This window comes from Leptopilina boulardi, unplaced genomic scaffold, assembly GCF_019393585.1.
Source record: "Leptopilina boulardi isolate dan_hultmark-lab unplaced genomic scaffold, ZJU_Lbou_2.1 LbouV2_324, whole genome shotgun sequence".
Classification (NCBI taxonomy): Eukaryota; Metazoa; Arthropoda; class Insecta; order Hymenoptera; family Figitidae; genus Leptopilina; species Leptopilina boulardi.
This window is the reverse complement of record NW_026137890.1, coordinates 2047475-2070337: the sequence shown is the minus strand read 5'-3', so window position 1 is coordinate 2070337 and position 22863 is coordinate 2047475. Positions and strand designations below refer to the sequence as shown.

The 22863-nt window shown below is 28.7% G+C and overlaps 1 protein-coding gene across 1 annotated transcript in view; it reads right to left on the bottom strand.

Annotated features, from left to right (window-relative positions):
* Positions 1-284: 284 nt before the first annotated feature.
* LOC127284391 (negative elongation factor E) overlaps positions 285-22863 on the bottom strand; it is a 41636-nt gene continuing 19057 nt past the window's right edge. The window contains exons 2-3 of the mRNA XM_051309793.1: positions 12902-13395; positions 285-593 (exon numbers count right to left, since the gene is read on the bottom strand). Of these exons, the coding sequence (XP_051165750.1) occupies positions 350-593; positions 12902-13395 (738 nt within the window). The 3' untranslated portion in view covers positions 285-349. The remainder of the gene's footprint in view (positions 594-12901; positions 13396-22863) is intronic.

Genomic DNA, 22863 nt, shown 5'->3' with positions numbered 1-22863 from the left:
GTAAAACCTTATATATCAATTGGGTAGATCCCTTGAAGACAATAATTAATCCTGATCTTCATGTGTAATACTGGTCTCATAAAATTAATAAATTAAATAAAATTTGATCGAATAAGTACAGCTTAAACAAAAAAAAAAAAGAAGTAAAGCTATTTCTTCCTCTTATACATGACCCGATGGAATTCGTGGAAGAATGCTTGGCTCGTATTTCACGAAAGCCAACTTAATATATAATAGTATCTACTAAAAAATTTATTTGTAATAAAAGACATAAATCAAATATATAAGGTAAAAATTATATATTTATTTATTATAGTAACATTGTTATTTAAATTTCTAAGAAACTGGACTACTGAAAAATTTCTTCGTCATAGATCTTAAGATCTCGTCTGTCTTTGTGTGCACTTTTTTGCGAATAATTAGCTGCAGCTGAAGACCACATGGAACTGGAAGTTGCATCGTTCATTGGTTCAATTATTGGTTGTCTCCTTGCCAATGATACTTTTAATTGAATTGATGAAACCATACTACCATCCATTTCATTAATTGCTCTTTCTGCAGCATCAGTTTTATCAAAAGTTATAAATCCTCGACTGCAATATAAAAAAATTCCATTAAAAGATATACTACTGAATCGTGAATTACGCAAAGGGCTGCTTCTTTTTTCTCAGTGACAAAAAATTTTCTTAAACCGCTGTGTCAAACGAAATGAGAATTTTAGACTTTTGTTTTTAAGTACATACAATAACTTCGTAAATGAATAACTTTCGAATCAAATTTCACATGTTAATATTCTCCGCAGGTTTTCTCGCAAAATACTTGATAGATTGAGTTAAAATTTTGTGGAGAACTCAAAAATAGTATAAGAATTTGTTGTCATGTTTATTAATATTTTGTAAAAAATTACATATTTGAGGAAAATTCAATATGTCAGCAATACGATTTTGATCATTTCCTCAAATATGGAATTTGTTAAGAATACATTTTTTGATAAAATATTAGTATAATCTGACACATGACAACTACCTTATACTGTTTTTGGGTTCTTTACAAAATTTTAGCTTAATCTATTAAATATTTTGCGAAAAAATCTGCGGACAATATTTACACGTGAAATCACAACAATTATAAAACATTAAACAACTTTTTTTTTGCAGACCCCTTTTATTTCACAAACAAGCTATTGTAACAACAAATAAGGACTAATAGTTCTAGGTCGATTGGTACAAAGATTTTCGAAAAATTAATATCTTTGATTTGTTAAACTCGTTATAAGTATATTAAAATTTTAATTTTTTAAAATTTGTAATACTAAATTATACTATATTTTCTGGAAAGATATTTGCTTTCATTGGTTTATTTCAGAAATAACTTTTAATTTTTTTTGAGATTAGATGGGAGTTATATTATCTGACATCTAGGGGTAGTTTTGGATTATATCTATTTGGAGAAATAAAAATTTCATCTGGAACAATGCTACATTTTAAACGATTCCCTGAAAGAAATTTTGACATTATGTAGGTTAGTATTTGATTCAAAGAGTTGATATCTACACTGAAAAAAAAAGTTCATTGAATCAAGTAAATGCATTTACTTGAGATACTTTACTTGAATCAAGCCAATATCATCTTAATGGAAGAAATTTATTTTCTTGTGCCAAGTAGTTATTAGCATTGGGCAATGTACTTGACATAAGAAAATGTGAGTTCCATACAAGCAAATAATGTTATTCTTTCAAAAAAAATATTTTACTTGCACGAAGTCCCAAAAAGTATTGAGATAAGAATATTATGTTCTTATGTTAAGTAAAGTACGTGGAGTCGTTTAGTTTCTTGAATCAAATCACTTTTTTGTTCACTTTAAAAACAGTTTTTACTTAATCCAACACTCATAGTCTTGAGACAAGAAAATCAGAATATTAATATAACTAAATATTTGTTTAAATTATATAAAAAGTTATATTGCTTGAAATAAACACGAATTAAACTAAATATTCTATCTACTTAGTGCATTTCTATATAATCGTGTTTCAAAAACATGGAATTTCTTAAAAGAATATTATATTCTCTTAATTAAAATAATTAATTTTCTCAGTAGAATTAAGTCATACAATTGAATCAAATCAATTTTTTGTTTCCTTTAAAACATTTTTTTACTTAATCCAACACTTATAGTTTTGAGCCAAGAAAATAAGAAGATTAATATAATTAAATATTTGTTTAAACCTGATAAAAAATTATATTGTTTGAAATAAACGTTAATTAAATTGAATTTTCATTGTTCTTAGTGCATTTCTATATTATCATGTTTCAAAAACATTGAATTTCTTGAATAAATATTATATTCCCTTAATTGAAATAATTTATTTTCTCGGTCGAATTAAGTGATGCAATCAAGCAATTTTCCTGAAGCAATAATATAAACTTGTATACATATTATAAGTTTGATTCCCTAATTTATTTATTCGAGTTGTTCAGTAAGTATACGTACATATATAAAGAAAATATTGTTATTAGAATAGGAAAAATATTTTTTTGTGTATCTGAAAAGTAACGCTATTTGATTAAGAATACTCATTATTGAAAAATACGATTATCTACACACATAAAAATGATTTGATTGAATCAAAGAAATCATTTTATAAAATCACTTATTAAGTCAAAAATAAAATTTATTTAATAGAAAAATTTAATTGTGTTGGTGTTTGATATTCGCGCCCTTACTGTTTTATCTCTTATAGAGGACTCTTATGTCGTATATACATGCACTACACTCACACATCTATAATTCTCACAAAGTCTAAAACGATTACTGTAACAATTCAATTCAGTCAATTTCCTTTTATACGTTTATATTAAATAAATCAAGTATCTTCAAATAATTTCGTTTAATGTTCGTTGTCCCACTCACGCTCGCTCCAATAAATTGATTTTAAGAAAAAATGATTTTGGAACGTTTTGAACTAAAGAAATTTTTTTAACTGAAATATTTTTTCCAAACTTAAGCACGCTGATTTACTACGAGCGTTCACTGCGCGCGCATCAGCTACGTAAAGTCGCAAATTAAATTAAATTAAACATTAATCAATCCAAGTGTTTAATATACTTTAAGCATTAATTCAATTTCTAGAAATAATATTATATTATCTTAAATGAAATAATTTATTTTTTCAGTTGAAATAGTGATATAATCTTGAAGGAAATCATTTTTTTGTTTCCTTGAAAATATTTTTTATTTAATTAATTAACTTGATTAACGCATAGTTCTTGAATTAAGAATTTAGTATTTGGCAGAAGTAAATATGTTATTATCGCAACCCAATATTTTATTTTCCCGAAGTACCAAAAAGTATTCAATCAAGAATATTAGGTTAATCTAATTAATTTTCATTTCTTGAATCAAATAGTTTTATGCATTTGCTTTGAATTAATTTTTTACTTAATACAAATCCCGTATTCTTGATCCCAGAAAATATTTCTCTCCAAATGGATGTGAAACTTAAATAGGAGTTTTTGAAAACCATCAATTGGGTCAGGATGGCATAGTGGTCTACGTTACTGCCTTTGGTGCGCGCAACTCGGGTTCAGTTCCTCGGACCGTGAAAAATTTTCATTCAAGGTATACTTGTTTTAGTTGTGTTAAGTATTAATTAAATATAAATGTGTATGTAAAATAAACATTATTTAAATAAATAATAAAAAATATGAATGTTAATAATAAATAAAAATGTTTGACTTAAGAATTAGACATGGTGGGATAAGGAAGGAGTGTAGGAGGGGAGGGGGGTAAATTCAAGTAAATATTTACTTGTATTGGAAAAATATTTTTTTGGTTCAACTCCATAAGTTTTCTCAAGTCAAGAAAATATTTTCTTGAGTTAATATATATATGACCTTGACTTAATATATTTTACATTTCTTAGAAGTCAATAAACTTCTTAGACGAATTCCATATTTTCTTGGACCAAGAACATATGGTCTCCTCACAATATAAATAATATTTTGATTTAAATCTTGTCTTACTTGATCCAATATTGCAAAGATTTGAATGAATCAAATGAAACAATTTATTTGACTACATATATTCTCAGAACAAGAAAATATTTTCTTCCTTTAATGTATTTTACATTTGTTACAAGTTGATTAATATATTGCTCGAATTCCATATTTTCTTGGATCAAGAATATATGCTCTCGTCCCAAATATACTATCTCAAGACAATCGTTTACTTGAACCAATGCCGTAATTGACTTGTCCCTATTCAATTCCACGGTTTACTTGAAGCAAGTAAAATTTTCTTGATTCAATACTATTTTTTTTCAGTGTATCAACAGGGTATTACTATACAGGGTGGTTTTGTATCAAAATTTTAGTAATTTAAAAAAAACATAAATAGTTATGTTCTTATAATTTTTTACGGCTATATAAAATTACAAAATAGAAATATATGGATATTTTGAATTGAGGGATGTTTTAATGGTATTTTTGAACTAAGATAGGGGTAGAATTTTTTTTAATTCATTAGTCTTTAAAATTTGTCATAATATATTACAAATTTGTGTCCTGATTAGTTAAACATAAAAAATAGGTCTTTTTAGGGTTCCGTACTCGGTTCGGAACCCTATTAATATCGGTTATTTTGAAATCGTGTACCCCCTCTCTAGCGGCCACACGAATTTATCTGGAGGGCTGAAATTTGGTACACCTATGTATTTTTACGTGAAGATTACAAAAAAATATAGCGAGCATGATTGGAGTTGATTATCATAGCGTTGTCAAGGAAAAACCATGAATTTTTACGAAAAATACCTAAAAAAAATTACCCCCCCCCCCCCCTCCTAGCAGCCACATCTTTTGACATAAAGAGCTCAAATTTGGTACACTTACGTATTTTTACGTGAAAATTACAGGAAAAATATAGCGAACTTGATTCGGATCATTTTACACAGCGTTGCACAGTGGCCGATTTCCCGAAAAACCTGGCCAAAAGTCAAAAAAATTTTTTTAGAAATTTATACTTTTTATTGTTGAATATTATAAAGGAGGGTTCACTGCATAATTTTGCGAAAAAAAATTACACTTTTTTTATCACCAATTTATTATGTGAACAAGTAAAAGTGATCTTTGCCAGAGATTTACTCAGAACGTTTCATAACTATAAATTTTCGTCACAGTTAAAATAGTGAAAATATACTAATATACAGCAGATTTTTGAATATCTTTTTTTGGGAATTATTAACAAAGGTGTATGAAATATGTTGAATGTATTTATAATCACATTTAAAACGTACAGTTTTTAAAAAATGACATTAAACATCGCTATTCATGGCGACGATTTTTGTATTGTTTTATCAACGTAAATCAAGAAAATAGTTGTGAAATCCACCGATATCCGCGCTCTACCTGGTATTATCATAAACTAGAATATATTTTTAATTCATTTTAATTGAAATCAGTTGCCCCAAGCTGCCCCTGCAGTTTTGGTATCACTTTTTATTTCACTAAGCGCGGTTTACCGACAGCGCGTTGCACCGGCCGGCGGTGCAACTGAACGTGAAAGACTGACTTTTTCTTCATTCGCATTCGCTTTAAACTAAAATTTAAGCACTGTCTGTAATTTAAAAAAAATAAGCTCTAACACATTTACGCAATTTTATAATACCAGCAAATATTTTGGATCCGCCATATTGAATTTGATAAAACAAATGTAAAATTTGATTTCAGAAACCCAGTAAACGTAAGTATACTAAGTTTGGTTAAAATCGTACCATTTTTTAATTTTTAGCAAAGTTTTTTAAAATCTAAACGGCCATTTTGGATCCGCCATTTTGAATTTGACACAACCAATGTAAAATTTGAATTCAGAAGCCCAAAAAACATGGGTATATCAATTTTGGTTGAAATCGCATCATTTTTCGATTTTCAGCAAAGTTTTTTAAAATCTATACGGCCATTTTGGATCCGCCATTTTGAATTTGACACAACCAATGTAAAATTTGAATTCAGAAACCCAAAAAACATGGGTATACCAATTTTGATTGAAATCGCATCATTTTTCGATTTTCAGCAAAGTTTTTTAAAATCTAAACGGCCATTTTGGATCCGCCATTTTGAATTTGACACAGCCAATGTAAAATTTGAATTCAGAAGCCCAAAAAACATGGGTATACCAATTTTGGTTGAAATCGCATCATTTTTCGATTTTCAGCAAAGTTTTTTAAAATCTAAACGGCCATTTTGGATCCGCCATTTTGAATTTGACACAACCAATGTAAAATTTGAATTCAGAAGCCCAAAAAACATGGGTATACCAATTTTGGTTGAAATCATATCATTTTTCGATTTTTGGCCAGGTTTTTCGAGAAATCGGCCACTGTGCGTTGTCAAGGAAAAATAAAAAATTTCGAAAAAAATGATTTATTCTCCTTAGCGCACACAATATTCAACCCAAACTGTTTATATTTGCTGTAAATCTATATTTTTGCGTGAAAAATACAGGGAAAAAAATGTAGGCGCGATTGGAGTTGATGATCATTTTTTATCAAATTTTTGAAGAAAAATGATAAATTTAAAAAAAAAATGTATTTTTCCGCAAAAAACGAAAAAAGATTATCTAAAGTGATGCAAATTTATATATTTCGACGTATTTTTACGTGTAGATTACAAAAAAAATATAGCGAGGATGATTGGAGTTGATTTTTCTGGAGCTGTCAAGAAAAAACTGATAATTTTAGAAAAAATCATGAATTTTCTCCCAATAACGGAAAGTTTTATCTAAAGAGCTTCAAATTTACTATTTTTACGTAGTTTTATGTGTAGATTATAGAAATAATTTAATAAACATCATAAGAAGTGGAAACAGTGGACTTTTTGCTTAAGTTTATTTCTTCAGTCGATGTAGCTGAAGTATGAGACGTCACAATTCGTCTCACAAAACGCTCACAGCGCCACGCAAGCAATATTACATAGGCGTCGCAAGCGGGCAATAATCCATACACTAATGTTATTCTATTCAAAACCTCATATTAAACAAATGATTATTTAAACATTTTAACACATAAAAGCTAACAATATAAACAAAACATAAATTATGACATTTATTTTAAATTAGTTAGGGGGTTATATTAAATGTTATTATGCGCAACGATAGTATGTAAAATTCAAATTTAACATTTATGCATAATTAATAACACTTACATAATTTTAACAAAAAATTTTATATTTCTTGTAATTTTTACATTAAATAATAAAAAATTTACGCAATTCTAGAATATCACTTAATTTTTATTAAAATTGTTTTTCGCAAATATTTTGAACAAAAAAATGAACATTTATGCATAAATAATAACAATTAAATTGCTTCGACCAAAAATTTTATTTTTCCTACGCATTCGCACATTAAATATGAACAAATTTATGCAATAAAAGATTAAAAAAAAGTTCTAGGATATCAATTAATTTTCATAAAAACTATGGTGGCGCGAAGATTTTGAACTAAAAACTTATCAATTATGCATAAATAATAAGAATTAAATTGCTTCGACCAAAAATTTTATTTTTCCTACGCATTTGCACATTAACTATGAACAAATTTATGCCATAAAAGTTTAAAAATAGTTCTAGGATATCAATTAATTTTCATAAAAACTATGGTGGCGCGACGATTTTGAAAAAAAAATTGAATATTTATGCAATTTAATTGTTATTATTTTAGCATAAATATTCAATTTTTTTTTCAAAATCGTCGCGCCACCATAGTTTTTATGAAAATTAATTGATATCCTAGAACTATTTTTAAACTTTTATTGCATAAATTTGTTCATATTTAATGTGCGAATGCGTAGGAAAAATAAAATTTTTGGACGAAGCAATTTAATTGTTATTATTTATGCATAATTGTTGAGTTTTTAGTTCAAAATCTTCGCGCCAAGATAGTTTTTATGAAAATTAATTGATATACTAGAACTTTTTTTAAACTTTTATTGCATAAATTTGTTCATATTTAATGTGCGAATGCGTAGGAAAAATAAAATTTTTGGTCGAAGCAATTTAATTGTTATTAATTATGCATAAATGTTAAATTTGAATTTTACTATCATTGCGCATAATAACCTTAAATATGACCCCCTTATTAATTTAAAAATAAATGTCATAATTTCTGTTTTACTTTTTTATACGTAAGAGTTTTTAAATTGTTAGCTTTTATGTGTTAAAATGTTTAAATAATCATTTGTTTAATATGAGGTTTTGAATAGAATAACATTAGTGTATGGATTATTGCCCGCTTGCGACGCCTATGTAATATTGCTTGCGTGGCGCTGTGAGCGTTTTGTGAGACTAATTGTGACGTCTCTTACTTCAGCTACATGTTATCATGGTACAAATGTCAGTTAAAATTTCATTCTTTCCGCAGATTTGAAACTCTTGTAATTTATAATAATAGAAAAAAAGTTTGCGGTGAGATTTGCAGAAAAAATGTAAACTATAAAATAAAGTTAATTTAAGGTTTTAAAAATCTCTAATTCACACCTATCTTTAACGAAGAAAAAGTTTGTCCCCGATGCCGAAAAAAACTCTTACATATTTTGAATCTCTGGCCACTAAATAAACAAAATTTCAAAGATTCAAAATCGTAACCGATCCTCCTGCATGACTTTTGATGTATTTATTGTTTTTTTATGCATTATAATGAAAAATTGCTTCATTACGATGTGCAGATCAGTTGAAATTACTAGTGCAATTTTTTTATACTTATTAAATGTAAAAATAATAATAATAATACATAACTATAATTTTTGGGAATAAAAGTTGGATGATCAATATTGTAATTTTAAATCCGCACTGTCAACAAAAATAATAAGAGAGTATTTTCCCTAGAACACCGCAGATGCAAACATTAGATTATCCAAATTTTCTATCACTTCTTATTCTTATTAATATACGCAACATTAGTTACTGCTATTGGAATTTGTATTTGTATCGTGTAAGAAAATAAATGATAACAAGTTGGCTAAAATTAGTTCAAAGTTTTGTAGATGTAGTTGATTTATTTTTAATCACGCGTTTTGTCATGATTAAAGTAGAAAGTTTGTACCTTATGTGATAAAAAAATTGTTTGCAAAGACGGTAATTTAAAACCTTTTTTTCTTCACAGAAAGTCATAAAAAGGTCTTCCAAACTTTTATGAATAAAAGTTTTTTTTTAAGTAATTTAAAATTTCCAGGGATAGAATTGCCGTTCATAAGTTCAGATATTATTGTTTGACAATTTACACACATGCTCGATACAAAATTTTGAATTATTTAAAGAAAAATTTCTATTCTCATAAGTTTTGATCAGCTTTTCTTGGTTTACTGTGATGAAAAAAGTTTCTAAATTACCGTCTTTGCAAACAATTTTTCTACCACACAAGGCACAAATTTTTTTATATTTCAATCATGACAACAGGCGTGATTTAACTTGTAATAATAAGTCATTTTTAAATAGATTAAAAATAAATCAACTACATCTACAAAACTTTGAACTAATTTTAGCCAACTTGTTATCATTTATTTTCTTACACGATACAAATACAAATTCCAATAGCAGTAACTAATGTTGCGTATATTAATAAGAATAAGAAGTGATAGAAAATTTGGATAATCTAATGTTTGCATCTGCGGTGTTCTAGGGAAAATACTCTCTTATTATTTTTGTTGACAGTGCGGATTTAAAATTACAATATTGATCATCCAACTTTTATTCCCAAAAATTATAGTTATGTATTATTATTATTATTTTTACATTTAATAAGTATAAAAAAATTGCACTAGTAATTTCAACTGATCTGCACATCGTAATGAAGCAATTTTTCATTATAATGCATAAAAAAACAATAAATACATCAAAAGTCATGCAGGAGGATCGGTTACGATTTTGAATCTTTGAAATTTTGTTCATTTAGTGTCCAGAGATTCAAAATATATGAGTTTTTTTTCGGCATCGGGGACAAACTTTTTCTTCGTTAAAGATTAAAACCCCTTCTTTTATGTATAAAAAGTTTGAAGTAAGTAAAATATATTTTGTAATAAAAAAAAATGTTTGAAAAATATAACGAAGATGTGGTACTAACCCCTTAACATTAAAATTATATTAATTTCTGAGGTTCAGTCGGTGAAAAAAATTATACCCATATAGCACGACTTCTTTCTGTAAAATTACTATAAGAATATCTGTTGAGCTTGTAAGGTTTTCTCCTAGAGGAAGCATTAAAATTCTTTAATTTTTTAAGCTGTCCTCCACGAGAAAGCAAAAACGTTTTTGATTCAAAATAATACAGCAAAGAATTAATTTATTAAATTTTATCAAAGACTTATTTGATTTCCAGAAAATTTGTAATCGGTTTAAGAAAATAGTACAATTGGAAAATAAGGACTCCTAAAAGCTGAAAAATGTTCTGTGCGATTGATAATAACTTTTTATAAATTTTCCAATACCGTAAGCTAGTTATTCTTATTTTAAAATTCCAGTAAATTTAATTTATTAAGGGGTTAAACCACTCTAGAACGTCAAAAAGAGGCATAATTTTAATAATTTTTTTCAAGAAAAGTTTAAAAGTAATGGAAAATATGTATATATATATTTTAATTGGTTTTTTTTATCGATTTTTACAAAAATAGTGAATATTTTAAGAAAAAACAGATTTTTTCTAACACACGCACCGAAAGTACACCATTTCTTACCTGTAAAGGGGGAGAAAAGTATGTCTTTCCCGGCGAGTGGGAGGGAAAGTTACTTTCCCTCCCTGTGACGTCACTAGCAGGGAGGGAATGTAACTTTCCCTTCCCGTAACGTCAATTATTATTTCTGTTGTTTATAGAACATTAAGAAGAACAAGAACCGTATATTATTAATTTACTGTCAAACTATCGATTCGAAATATCAAGTTTAATTTAATGTTGATATTTCGATATATCGAATCAAATTTAAAATCGATAATCACATAAACAATAGTGTACACTTTCTCCGCTTGGCGTCTCTGTACGTTTGTTGTCATTCTGTCAATTCAGTTGATCAGTAATATTTTTATCGGCTTTTTTGTGTGCGTGTTCATTGTGTAATTGATTAATTAAAAAAATGGACAACAGCGATTTAGAGTTTTCTGGAACACCACCAGAATATTTTTCGCTAAAATTTAATAATAAAATACCGTTTTTAGAAAAATTAACATTCTTTATTATTAATCTATGTACTTTCGGTATGTGCGTTAGAAAAAATAGGCACTAAATTGTTTATAACTTAAAAAATATGCAAATTAAAAAAAATCTGTACGTCTTTCTCAAGATAATGTTATTAAGAAGCTACAGTTAAATTTTTAGGTAAATCGGTTGAAATTTGTGAAGGTTTTGTTTCCGGTCACTTCCAAAAAAGTAGATTTGACAAAAACAGGTTAAAAGTTTTACTTATGATTTATTGAATATACCTTTAATCTACAATGCTTGTGCCATATAATCAGTGGAATTTCAATGACTAGTTGTGAAAATTACTGAAAATTAGTTAAATTTTACTGATGGAGCTAGCCAAGATATAAAATGATGTGGAAATGACACGACATTAGATTATATAGGAAAATACCTCTGTCGAGTGTTTCTACTTATAATTGATAGTGTTTCTTATTTTATATACCCTTAGATACCTTTTAAAGGAAAAAAATTTTTTTTTTGATTGAAAGTTCTAAAGTGGTTTGATCACTTAACCAGTCCAGTCTGCTGGACCCGACGTATTCAAACGTGTATTGCACAGCCAGTATTGAATATTTTTGCACAAAAATTTAATCTGAGGTAGCTATTATGATGTATTTTTTAAAAAGTAATTAGTTTTACAGGGATTAATTTATTTTAAGTTAGTTAAAAAATTGTGAAAAATAAAAACGAAAAATTGCGTGTTTTTACTTAAAAATTCTTGAGTTATTTCAATTTTAATATCATGACTTTAAAATTTAAGGTTATACTCTTGATGTATTATTCTTTAAGGAAAAAATTACCTCAACAGCAGGACTTGCAAAAAAGGTATTTATTTTGCAGAATCAGGGACCTTTCATGAATCAAAACAAAATTCAAAAACATTTTTGTTTTGATACTGATCAGGATATCAGAGTCAGAAGTCAAGTTTGATCAGTTTTGATTCCAAAATCAGAATCAAAAGTTAACTTAGTTTCGATTCGGTTTAGTGAACGAAACGAATGTAGAATGTACTTCTGATTTCGTTTTTAAATGAAACGAAACTTTGTCAGATTACTTCCGGTTCTCTAACTGATTCAAGTTATACATCCTAAGTTATTACGTCTTCAGTCTTACGTTTTAAGTCTCAAGATTAGAGTCAAATAGCGACGGATACTATTGAAATCAAAAGTCAACATATTTTCGTTTCGATTTAGCAAACCGAATCAAAAGTACATTTTACTTTCGTTTTGTTTACCAAACCGAATCAAAAGTCCATTCGACTTTCAGTTCGTTTACCAAACCGAATCAAAAGTCTATTCGACTTTCTTTACGTTTACCAAACCGAATTAAAAGTACTTACTACTTTCGTTTGGTTACAAATATCGAAACGAAATCAAAATTTGACTTTCGTGAAGGTCCCTGTGCAGAATAAAATGTGACTTTTTAGGTTAAAATTAAAAATTTATATTTATTAATGTTTGATGCTAATTTATTCTTTTGTATCGAATCAGTTGTATAAAAAACTTACAAAATTATTAAGAATATGTCAAACTAATATATTAAAATACAAAAAAATAGAAAAAGCTACACATTCAATTAATTAATTTGAGCTCGAAAAAATGCTCGGGTCTACTGGACCCATGGTGCCAGTTAAGGGTTAAATTATTTTAACAATTTAATGAATACAAGGAAGTTACTTACTTTTTTTCAGTTTCCATTGATATATTTACAATATTTCCAAAAGTTTGAAAATGTCGTTTCAAAAAGTCTTCAGAAATTTTGTAACCACATACAAATATTGTATTCCCACCTCTATGTTTAGGTTCAGTCTTCACAATAGAAGGTTTTTCAACTGAAGTTTTACTTTCAGTATCTTGTGCACTTACAAAACTGTCATATAAGTCTTTAACTCTTGCTCTGGACGTTTCAACTTCGTCCTCTTCGGTCTGATTTGCTGAAAACGGCTGATAAGAAGATATTGTTTTTTCTGTACTATTCAATTTTCTTTCTAGTCCTCGAGGTCTTTTAAAGGCTTGTTCTGAACGTTTTGGAGTTTTAGGTGCTGTAATAACACCAGATTTTATTAATTTTTTTGCTACTTCTCGAGCATCTCTTGCCTCTGTTGCTCTCTTCGGTGTTTGAGGTATGCGTTCAGGTTCTAGTTTAGGAGACTTTAAATCTTGAAGGGCCTTTTTCTATAAAATTATTAAATAGCTACTTAAGAATAGAATAACCATATAATACTTAATAAAAAATAAAAGAGTGATATAAAATAAAACACTTTTAATGTATTTTTAACTTTATTAATACACACAGTGAGCTTAAACCAACTTTAAAAAAATGGAATTTTTCTGTGGATTCCAACACTGGAGACCTCTCTGAGTATTTTGCAACAAAAATTAAAATAATCCATTTGGCCGTTCTTAACAAAACTAATTTTTAATAAATAGTTAAAATTAAATCCTTCCATATTGTATTAATGTTGGTAGAAAATAAATGATCGTGGGAAGGTAAAAATTTGAATAAAATCAAATGTGTATCGTCAGGTAGGGTATGTTCAATTAATTTAATTTTTATACGAAATTTAAAAAATGTTCTTTAGACCTGTATAAATATTGAAGTGTTTTTTGTGTTTAATAAATTTAGCCTGATGAGGTTGGCAAACCTTGGCCAACGAAACGTCGCTACCCTGACGATACACATTTGATTTTATTCAAATTTTTATCTTCCCACCATCATTTATTTTCTACCAACAAAACTAATTTTTAGTATTTCCATCATAAACCATGTATATAAGTATCTCAGAGAAAAGGACTAAATTTAATTTCAATTTCCATAAGTAGTCTATAATATTTTGGATCGTAGAATCTTAATTTGATGTTAGATTTAAGAAATTCAAAATGGCGGATCTAATACCCCGACCAATATTTATAAATTTAAAATAAGTATAAATAACTATATAGTTATTTTAAACGAGTAACAATATAGCGAAACATTCACGTAATAAGTCTACTTAAATTACAAAATCCAATTTCGTAAGATTTTTTTTAAAGTGCGTCCCCTAAAACCCCCCGATTAATGAGTTTCAAGCAAATCTACAATATTTTAAAACTTTTTGGTTGCGATATTGGACTATGCACATTCTGCATTTTTATTTTAAAATAGTTAAAATTCTTTTACAAAATAAAGTAAGACAATATTCGCTTATGAGATATTTATTCACAGTTAATCAAGCATTCCCGATTCAGTCGATTTGAATACCATTGATTTCATAATAGTATTATTTCATTAAAAATATTCAATTTGCCATTTTGAAATGGTAACCCGGTAAGACAGCTTGCAGTATAAAAAATTCAAATTTCTAATTTTAATGCCAAATTGAAGGCCTTTCTATCATAATTTTTAAAAAAATTTGTTCCCTTTCTGTTATGGAACTATGCTAGAAGACTATAATTTGACATTTTTAGGGCAGAATTCTTATCTTATTATAGAAAACATCAAGAACACTTTTCTGAAATTAGAGCATTATATCAAATCTACAATAGTTCTGTAACATGTTAGTTACAAGTGTCGTCAAATGTTTGTTCTTTTTTTCGTGAAACTATAAGGGAGTGTCCCCGGTTGTACAGCAGGTTTCGTTTTTTATCCATAACTTTTAATTAGATCATCCAATTTTGATTGTTGAGGTTCCATTTTAAAGCTAGTGTAAATACCTAAATTTTGCTTAAGAAACTAGATTTTTTATTTTAAAGCAGAAGAATTATGAAAAAATTGCAAAAGGTAGTGTTTTCAAATTAAATAAAATTTGACTCCCTGTTAGAATGTGATGAGTAAATCTCTGCTTGGCTCTCGATGCCTAATTGAAAGAGTGTGTGTAAATGTGCGCACGCAAATATTTAGTATAGTGAGATGATTGTAAAGAGAGAGTTTTCAGTCAGTCTAAAATGATACACATCGTCAACCACACAATTTATATAAAAGATTATTATAATTGGCTATGGGGCAGGTTATTGAGTTATTCCAAATAAACTTAATTATTACTAATTCTTATTTGAATAAATTAAGTGTCATATTTATTTAAAATACACTTCATTTTAACATGGTAGCAGAGCGTGGTTAGGAATGAATCTTTTTTTCCACGTGGCATTTTAAAATATCAAATTGAAATACTAACATTGGATATGATGAAAAACGTTTTGTGAAGTTATATACTAAAATTAAACATTGTGTGTTGGAAGTTAAACGCATAAAAATGGAACCTTCAAAACAGCAGATGCACGAGGATTAAAGTGTGAATACTCATGCAAAGTTGAGGTTAAGTGAGCACATGGTTGCTGATATATTACCGATTTCATTTATTTTAAATGGAAAATGAACTAAATAAAGAAGAAAGAAACTACTTAAGGAAAAGTTTTCTAAAAACATTGAAAGAAGTATTAATTATTTATAATGCAGTATATAAATTAAAAGTTGAACCGGAAGTTAAAGTTGAAAAAATGTCGAAAAACGAAGATATCAAGATTCCCGTTTTTAATGGTCGGGATTACAATATATGGAAAAAAAGATTACTACTGTATTTAAAGTGGAAAAAATGTGATGAAGTTGCAAAACGAGTAATTTCCGACACGGATAATGAAGGACAGTGGGACGAAAATAACCTAAAAGCAATGAACTACATTTACGGAAGTATAACCAATGACCAGTTTGAGTTTGTTGGCGATGAGGACACGGCTTTTGGAATTATAAAAAAATTCGATCAACTCTATTTAAAGGAATCGACAGCGCTACAAATCTGCATCAGAAATAAACTAGATAAACTAAAATTAAAAGATTATGAAGACTCAAGCACGTTCTTCACCGACTTTGAGAAGACAATTAATGAATTGATAAGCGCTGGTGGGAAAGTCAACGAACAAGAGAAGTTAAATTACATGCTTAGAACACTGCCGGATTCTCTAAGCTATATTGGTGATCTAATCGATGCCATGAAAGAAGAGGACAGGAATTGTGAATTTTTGAAAAGAAAAATAACTATGTGGGAAGTTAATCTGAAAAGTGACTCAAGTAAAAGAAAAGTTAGTGCATTTAAAGTTGAAAATAAACAAGATGTGATTTGTTATGGTTGCAACAAGCCAGGCCATGTGATAAGAAGTTGTAAAAATCAATGGCGAAAAAGTGTCGGTAGAAGTGGACCGCAAGGAGGTGCGCGAAATCAGCTGACTCCACAGCAACAAAATCTTCCTACGCGAGGGCGAGGAGGATGGCGAGGAGGCAGAGGCTACGGACAACGAGGATACAATAGTAGGGGCAGAGGCTGGCAACAGCGCAGAGACGACAACGCAACAGAGGCACACGACGTTAGGTATAGTTACAGCGAACCAAATGATGTTAAAGGTTCGTTTTTGACACAAATTGTAAGTAACGATTGTACCGAAAGTGATGTTAATATCTACAATTGTAATACAAATAAAATAGATTGGATAGCGGATGTTCAGATCACATAATCAATGATGATTCTTATTTTAGTGAATCTTTGATCTTGAAAAATCCTATCAACGTTAAAGTCGGAGACGGTCGAATTTTAAAAGGTACGAAAGTTGGTAAAGTTCATACATATTGTATGATTAACGCAAGAAGAGTAGAAATAACAATATCCAATGTATTTTATGTGAAAGACATGGACAAAAATTTAATTAGTTTTGCGAGGGTAACTGATAAACACAAAATCATTGCGATTGATGAAACGGCAGAAATTTATGATAAAAATAAAAATTTGATTGGGATTGCTTGTAAAGAAAATGGGCTTTATAAAATGAGTAGCTTTATTATTGAGAAAGAAAATCTTAATACTGAAACAGAGAAGAAAAATTTAACCCAGAAAGAAAAACTACATAGAACACTAGGTCACATAAACTTTAATTATTTAGATCACATGTGCAAAAACAAATTGGTAGACGGTCTACCAAATGAGTTAGAGCCAATTTTCTTAAAATGTGGCACATGTTTGAGAAATAAAATGCATAATTTACCATTCAAAAATAATCGAACAAAAGCAAAAGAAATTCTAGAGATAGTACATTCTGATTTAAATGGGCCCCATAAAACAACAGGCTTTGATGGTTCGAAGTATTTCTTTACCCTAGTGGATGATTATAGTAAATTAGCTGTCATTTATACAATCAAATCGAAGACCGAAGTTTATGACTGTTTTAAGAACTACATGAGTACAATTGAAAATTTAACAGGAAAAAAAATTAAGAAATTCAGGTGTGATAATGGGAGGGAGTTTTTAAATAAAAATATTTATGAGTTAGCAAATAACAAGGGAATAATTATTGAACCATGTCCACCCTATGTACACGAACTAAACGGTTTAGCCGAAAGATTTAATCGAACAATTATGAACTCCGCAAGATGCTTATTAGACGAAGGAAATGTAAATCTTAGGTACTGTCCTGAAGTAGTCAAAACCACAACTTATCTAAAAAACAGAACCTTCACCAAGAGTACTATTGAAAATAAAACACCCTTCGAAATATTTTTTGGTAAAAGACCTGATTTGAGTAATTTAAAATTGTTTGGAAGTAAAGTTTTCGTTAGAGTCCCCGAAGAAAAAAGAGAGTCAAAATGGGATAGAAAATCAGATGTGGGAATTTTGATGGGTTATGAAAACGTTGGATACAGAGTTTTACTAAATGGTAGAATTACGGTGGCACGACATGTTGAAATTGTGGAAAATTGCAAAAATTTAGTTGGTTTCAGTGGAGCCGATAAATAATGAAAGTTGCTATGACGATGAAGACGAATATAGATTAGAAAATGAAAGTCAAAGCTCTGAATCGGACGTGTTCATAGAAAATTTTGAAGAAAAGAATTTTAAAGATAGTACCCTGGGTAAAGGAAAAAGAAATTTGAGTGAAAATTTGTATAAAAACCAAAATCAGCCAAGAAGGTCCGAAAGAATAAAGAAAAGACCTGATTTTTATAGTGCCACACAGTGGGTGATTTCGCTCTTTTTCGTTCCAAAATCGCAGAACTCTGAGCAGAAACAACATTAAAGGATAAATCTTATTGGAGAGTAAAGATTGATGTACACAGATTACAGGAAAAATAAGCAGAAACGTTAATAATAATTTTATAACCTTAAAAATTTACGTGGAAGTCAGAAGTTTCATTAAAAAATCTCTATTATTCATTACTGCACAAGGTGGCAGCTCGTATTTCTTTGAAAAAACATTTTTCTTAGTAGATTTTGAGTCAACTTATTCGAACCTACAATAAAAATTAATTAAACAAGAAGGGGGTCCTTTATGTTTATTTCATAAACATTATGCTTCCTCATTATGTGAAGCAAAAAATTCGCTTCCTCGTGAAGGAAGCAATGAATTCCTCTAATTTAATTAATTGATTTAAAACATTTCGAGTTAAAAAATGATTTAAATTCATTAAATTTTTTGAAAAATTAAGAAAATTGTAATTCATTTTAGGTGTAACATATACTTTATATATACGACTCGATTCGTTTCAATGCAAGGAATTCAATTATTTTATTCATCAACTTGAATTTTAAAAAAACACAAAATTTTTTAGCTAAAATATGAATTTTCGATTTTTCAATTTTTATTAATTCTCAAATTTTAAATCAAATCTATACTTTATATATACCAACCAATTCGTTTCAATGCAGGAAATAAAATTATTTCATATATAAACATGAATTTAAATAAACACATCATTTTTTAGCTAAAATGAGAATTTTTGATTTTTTAACTTTCATTAATTCTTTAAATTTCAATCAAATCTATATTTTATATATATCAATCGATTCATCTTGACATAAAGAAGACGATTATATTATATATTACCTTAAATTTTTCGATTTAAAAATTTTTTCAATTAAAAAAAAATTTTTGGAAAAAAGACGATAAAATTTTTTTTTTGGGGTATTTTTAAGAATCCTCTCGTCATTTTTGAGAGATTAATGTGTTAAATAAGCCTTCCAAATTTTTTCCCAAATCCATTAAAACCTGTTAAAGATATCGTGTTCACAAAAACTATCCACACACACATACACACACACATACATACATCCGGACAATTGATCAGGATCTCATATAACATGTTTCTATATAGAGGAAAATTTGTTTTCACCATTTTTAAAAATTTTATAAACGAAAGGACTACATAGCTTCCTCCACGAGGAAGCAAAATTATTTGGTTTTGAATAATTGAGGTTATAATAGACATACTTTTTCTCTCCTCTTTTAAAACAAATTGAGTATAATTTTTTTGATAACTAAAGGTGCTCTAAGGGTTTTTGAGGTCCCTGATTACGATGGTGAAGTTAGTTTTTTAAAATTAAAAATGGCGGATTCAATATGGCGGATGACACATATAAAAGTTGTTTAAATTGGCTTGAAACTCGTCACTCGGGGGTTTTTGGGGTCGCTGATTACGAATGTGAAGTTAGTTTTTTAAAATTCAAAATGGCGGATTCAATATGGCGGATGACACATATAAAATTTGACCAAATTGGCTTGAAACTCGTTACTCGGGGGTTTTTGGTGTCGCTGATTACGAATCTGATGTTATTTTTTTAAAATTTAAACTAGCGGATTCAATATGGATCATATTCTTAATTATTATCAGCGACACATTATAAATACCCGTTGAGAATCTTAAAATATTTATATCTCACAAGAGATTTAAAACTAAGTTACAAAAAGAATTTAAACGCAGATGTTGTTGACAGTTTCGTTAACGCTGATTGGGCGGGAGATAAGGTAGACAGAAAATCTACAACCGGGTATTTAATCAGAATTTTCGGAAATGTAATATATATTGGAAATCTAGAAAACAAGGTAGTGTAACCAAATCTTCGACTGCCGCTGAGTATGTAGCTTTATCCGACTCAGTCAGTGAAGTCAGAGTAATTCTAAATTTATTAAAAGACTTTAAGATAAAATTAAATAAACCTGTAAAAATTTACGAAGATAACTCTGGGGCTATTGCAATTGCTAAATTTGGAAATTTGACAAAGAACTCCAAATATATCGAGGTACAGTAGGATGCATATATGCCTTCCTAGTTAGATCGTGTCGCACTCATATGTTTCCATGGAAATATATGAGTGCGACACGATCCAACTGGGAAGGCATATTTGCATCCTACTGTACATTACCTTTTCGTTAATGAGTGTTGCGAAAAAGAAATTATCGAAATCCTTAAAGTCGAATCTGAAAATACTATCGCCGATATTCTAACAAAGGCCCTGGGAAGAAATAAATTGGAAATATTTAGACAAGCTTTAAAAATTGTTTAAATTCAAAATTTGAAAAAGTCTAAATTAACTAAAGTGAAATTTTGTTTTAATTTTATTTTTTTGGAAGCATAGATTTAAGGAGGTGTGTTAGAATGTGATGAGTAAATCTCTGCTTGGCTCTCGATGCCTAATTGAAAGAGTGTGTGTAAATGTGCGCACGCAAATATTTAGTATAGTGAGATGATTGTAAAGAGAGAGTTTTCAGTCAGTCTAAAATGATACACATCGTCAACCACACAATTTATATAAAAGATTATTATAATTGGCTATGGGGCAGGTTATTGAGTTATTCCAAATAAACTTAATTATTACTAATTCTTATTTGAATAAATTAAGTGTCATATTTATTTAAAATACACTTCATTCTATTACTCCCGTTGTGCAGCACTTCCAAAAATTACTTAAAAATGTAAAAATATGAAGAAATACAAATATAAAAGTAAATTTTTATATAATTTAATTATTATAAAAGCCTTTAACATTTACAGATTTTATAAATATATATATTATATTATATTTTATAAGTGTTTCGTTCGTGAACGACTTTCGTATGAAGCTATTCTGCTCAAACCTTTAACAGAGACAATAATGTGAATTACAAAACTACTTTAATATCCGTAACATTCAATCAGATGCTTTTTAAATTACTTAAATATAAAAATAATGTCGATATTTGATCATAAAACTACAAAAAACTATTTTTTTGGGTGCTGCATAACCGGAGAAAAAAGTACTGCATAACAGGGTCTGGGACAATTTTGCAAATGACTTAATAATTTTTCTCAATTCAATTATTTTACAAAAATCCATTTTACATCTTAAAGTATAGGACTAAAGTTGAGTTTCTACATGTTGTAAATATTTTTCAAGCTCGTTAGTTTCGTTTGATAAACAAGTTAAAAAATCAGTTTGTTACGAAACGGGAAATATCATTGCAGCGTTTTTTTCACATAGTGCTCACAATTTTGGTCAAGCAATCGGCTGGATTGAATTTTCATGAGGAATCACTGAATTTGATTGGCTTTAAAAATATTTAATTTTCACGGTGGAAATGGAATATTTGTTAGAGCGAATCAAATTCAGTGATTCCCCATGAAAATTCTATACAGCCGATTGCATGACCATAATACTGTAGGTATAAAAGCACCTTTATAACGTGATCAAAGGTTGACATAAGTTTCATATCAATAGATAAAGAAACATGAACAAAATCACAAGTGCTGCACAACTGGGACCGCTGCATAACAGGGGACTCTCCCCTACTTTTTGAATTTCTCTTTTATTAATAATGCCTGACAATAAAGGTCTGTAAATTTTTAGCTGCTACTATAGCAAATTATTCTTATACTTGAATATTCTATAACATAGAATTTTAATAATATTGTTCAATAAATGAGACCTCGTCTATGAAAAGAGGGCTTAGGTGTCAAACAATCATTTCTAACTTTTTTACTCAATCCAGTAGTTTGAGACGCTCTTTCTCATAGTGAAAACAAGAAAGTCATAATTTCTTGAAAAGTTTTCTAAATGTAAAGAAAAAAAAGTAAAATTTTTAGAATTCGCAAAAAGAAAGAAAACTTACAGTTGGTTCAGTCAAACTTAAAATTTACACTTGAGACATTCTTTCTCAAGTGGACATTCTACGAGGCCTCCAATGTTAAAAAATGGTTAAACAATTACGAAATTGAAGGAAAAATTTAACTCGGAGGTTTTCGGGGTCGCTGATTAGGAATCCGGTGACCGTTTTTCAAAATTCAAAATGGCAGATACAATATGGCGGACAAATTTTTAAAAAATCATTCGGATTCGCTTGAAAATCGTTACTTAGGGATTTTCGGGGTCGCTGATTACGAATCCAGTGTCCGTTTTTTAAAATTTAAAATGGCAGATCCAATATGGCAGACAAATTTTTAAAAAATTAATTAATTTTAATTTAATTAATTTGGCCCACTTGAAAAAGAATGCCTTACTTATTTAAAAACATTATTTACAAATTATTTAGTATTGAATATTAAAATTTGATCAAAACGTAAATAACTTGTTTTTCAACAAATAATTAATGGCATACCGAATTAATGATTTTATAAGGACTTCACAAATCTTCCTGACACTGTTAAATTTAAGAAAAAAAAAGTATTAACAATGAATTTTTAATTTAAAAACTTTTGGACATAACCAAGATGACTTATAATTTTTATGTTTTCTATTAGGGGCCATTCATAGATCACGTGGACAATTTTTTACAAATTTTTGACCCCCGCGCCCCCCGTTGTGGACAATAGTAGACATTTGACTGGCCCTTCCCCTCCTTTACACTTGTCCACGTGGAAAAAAATTATTT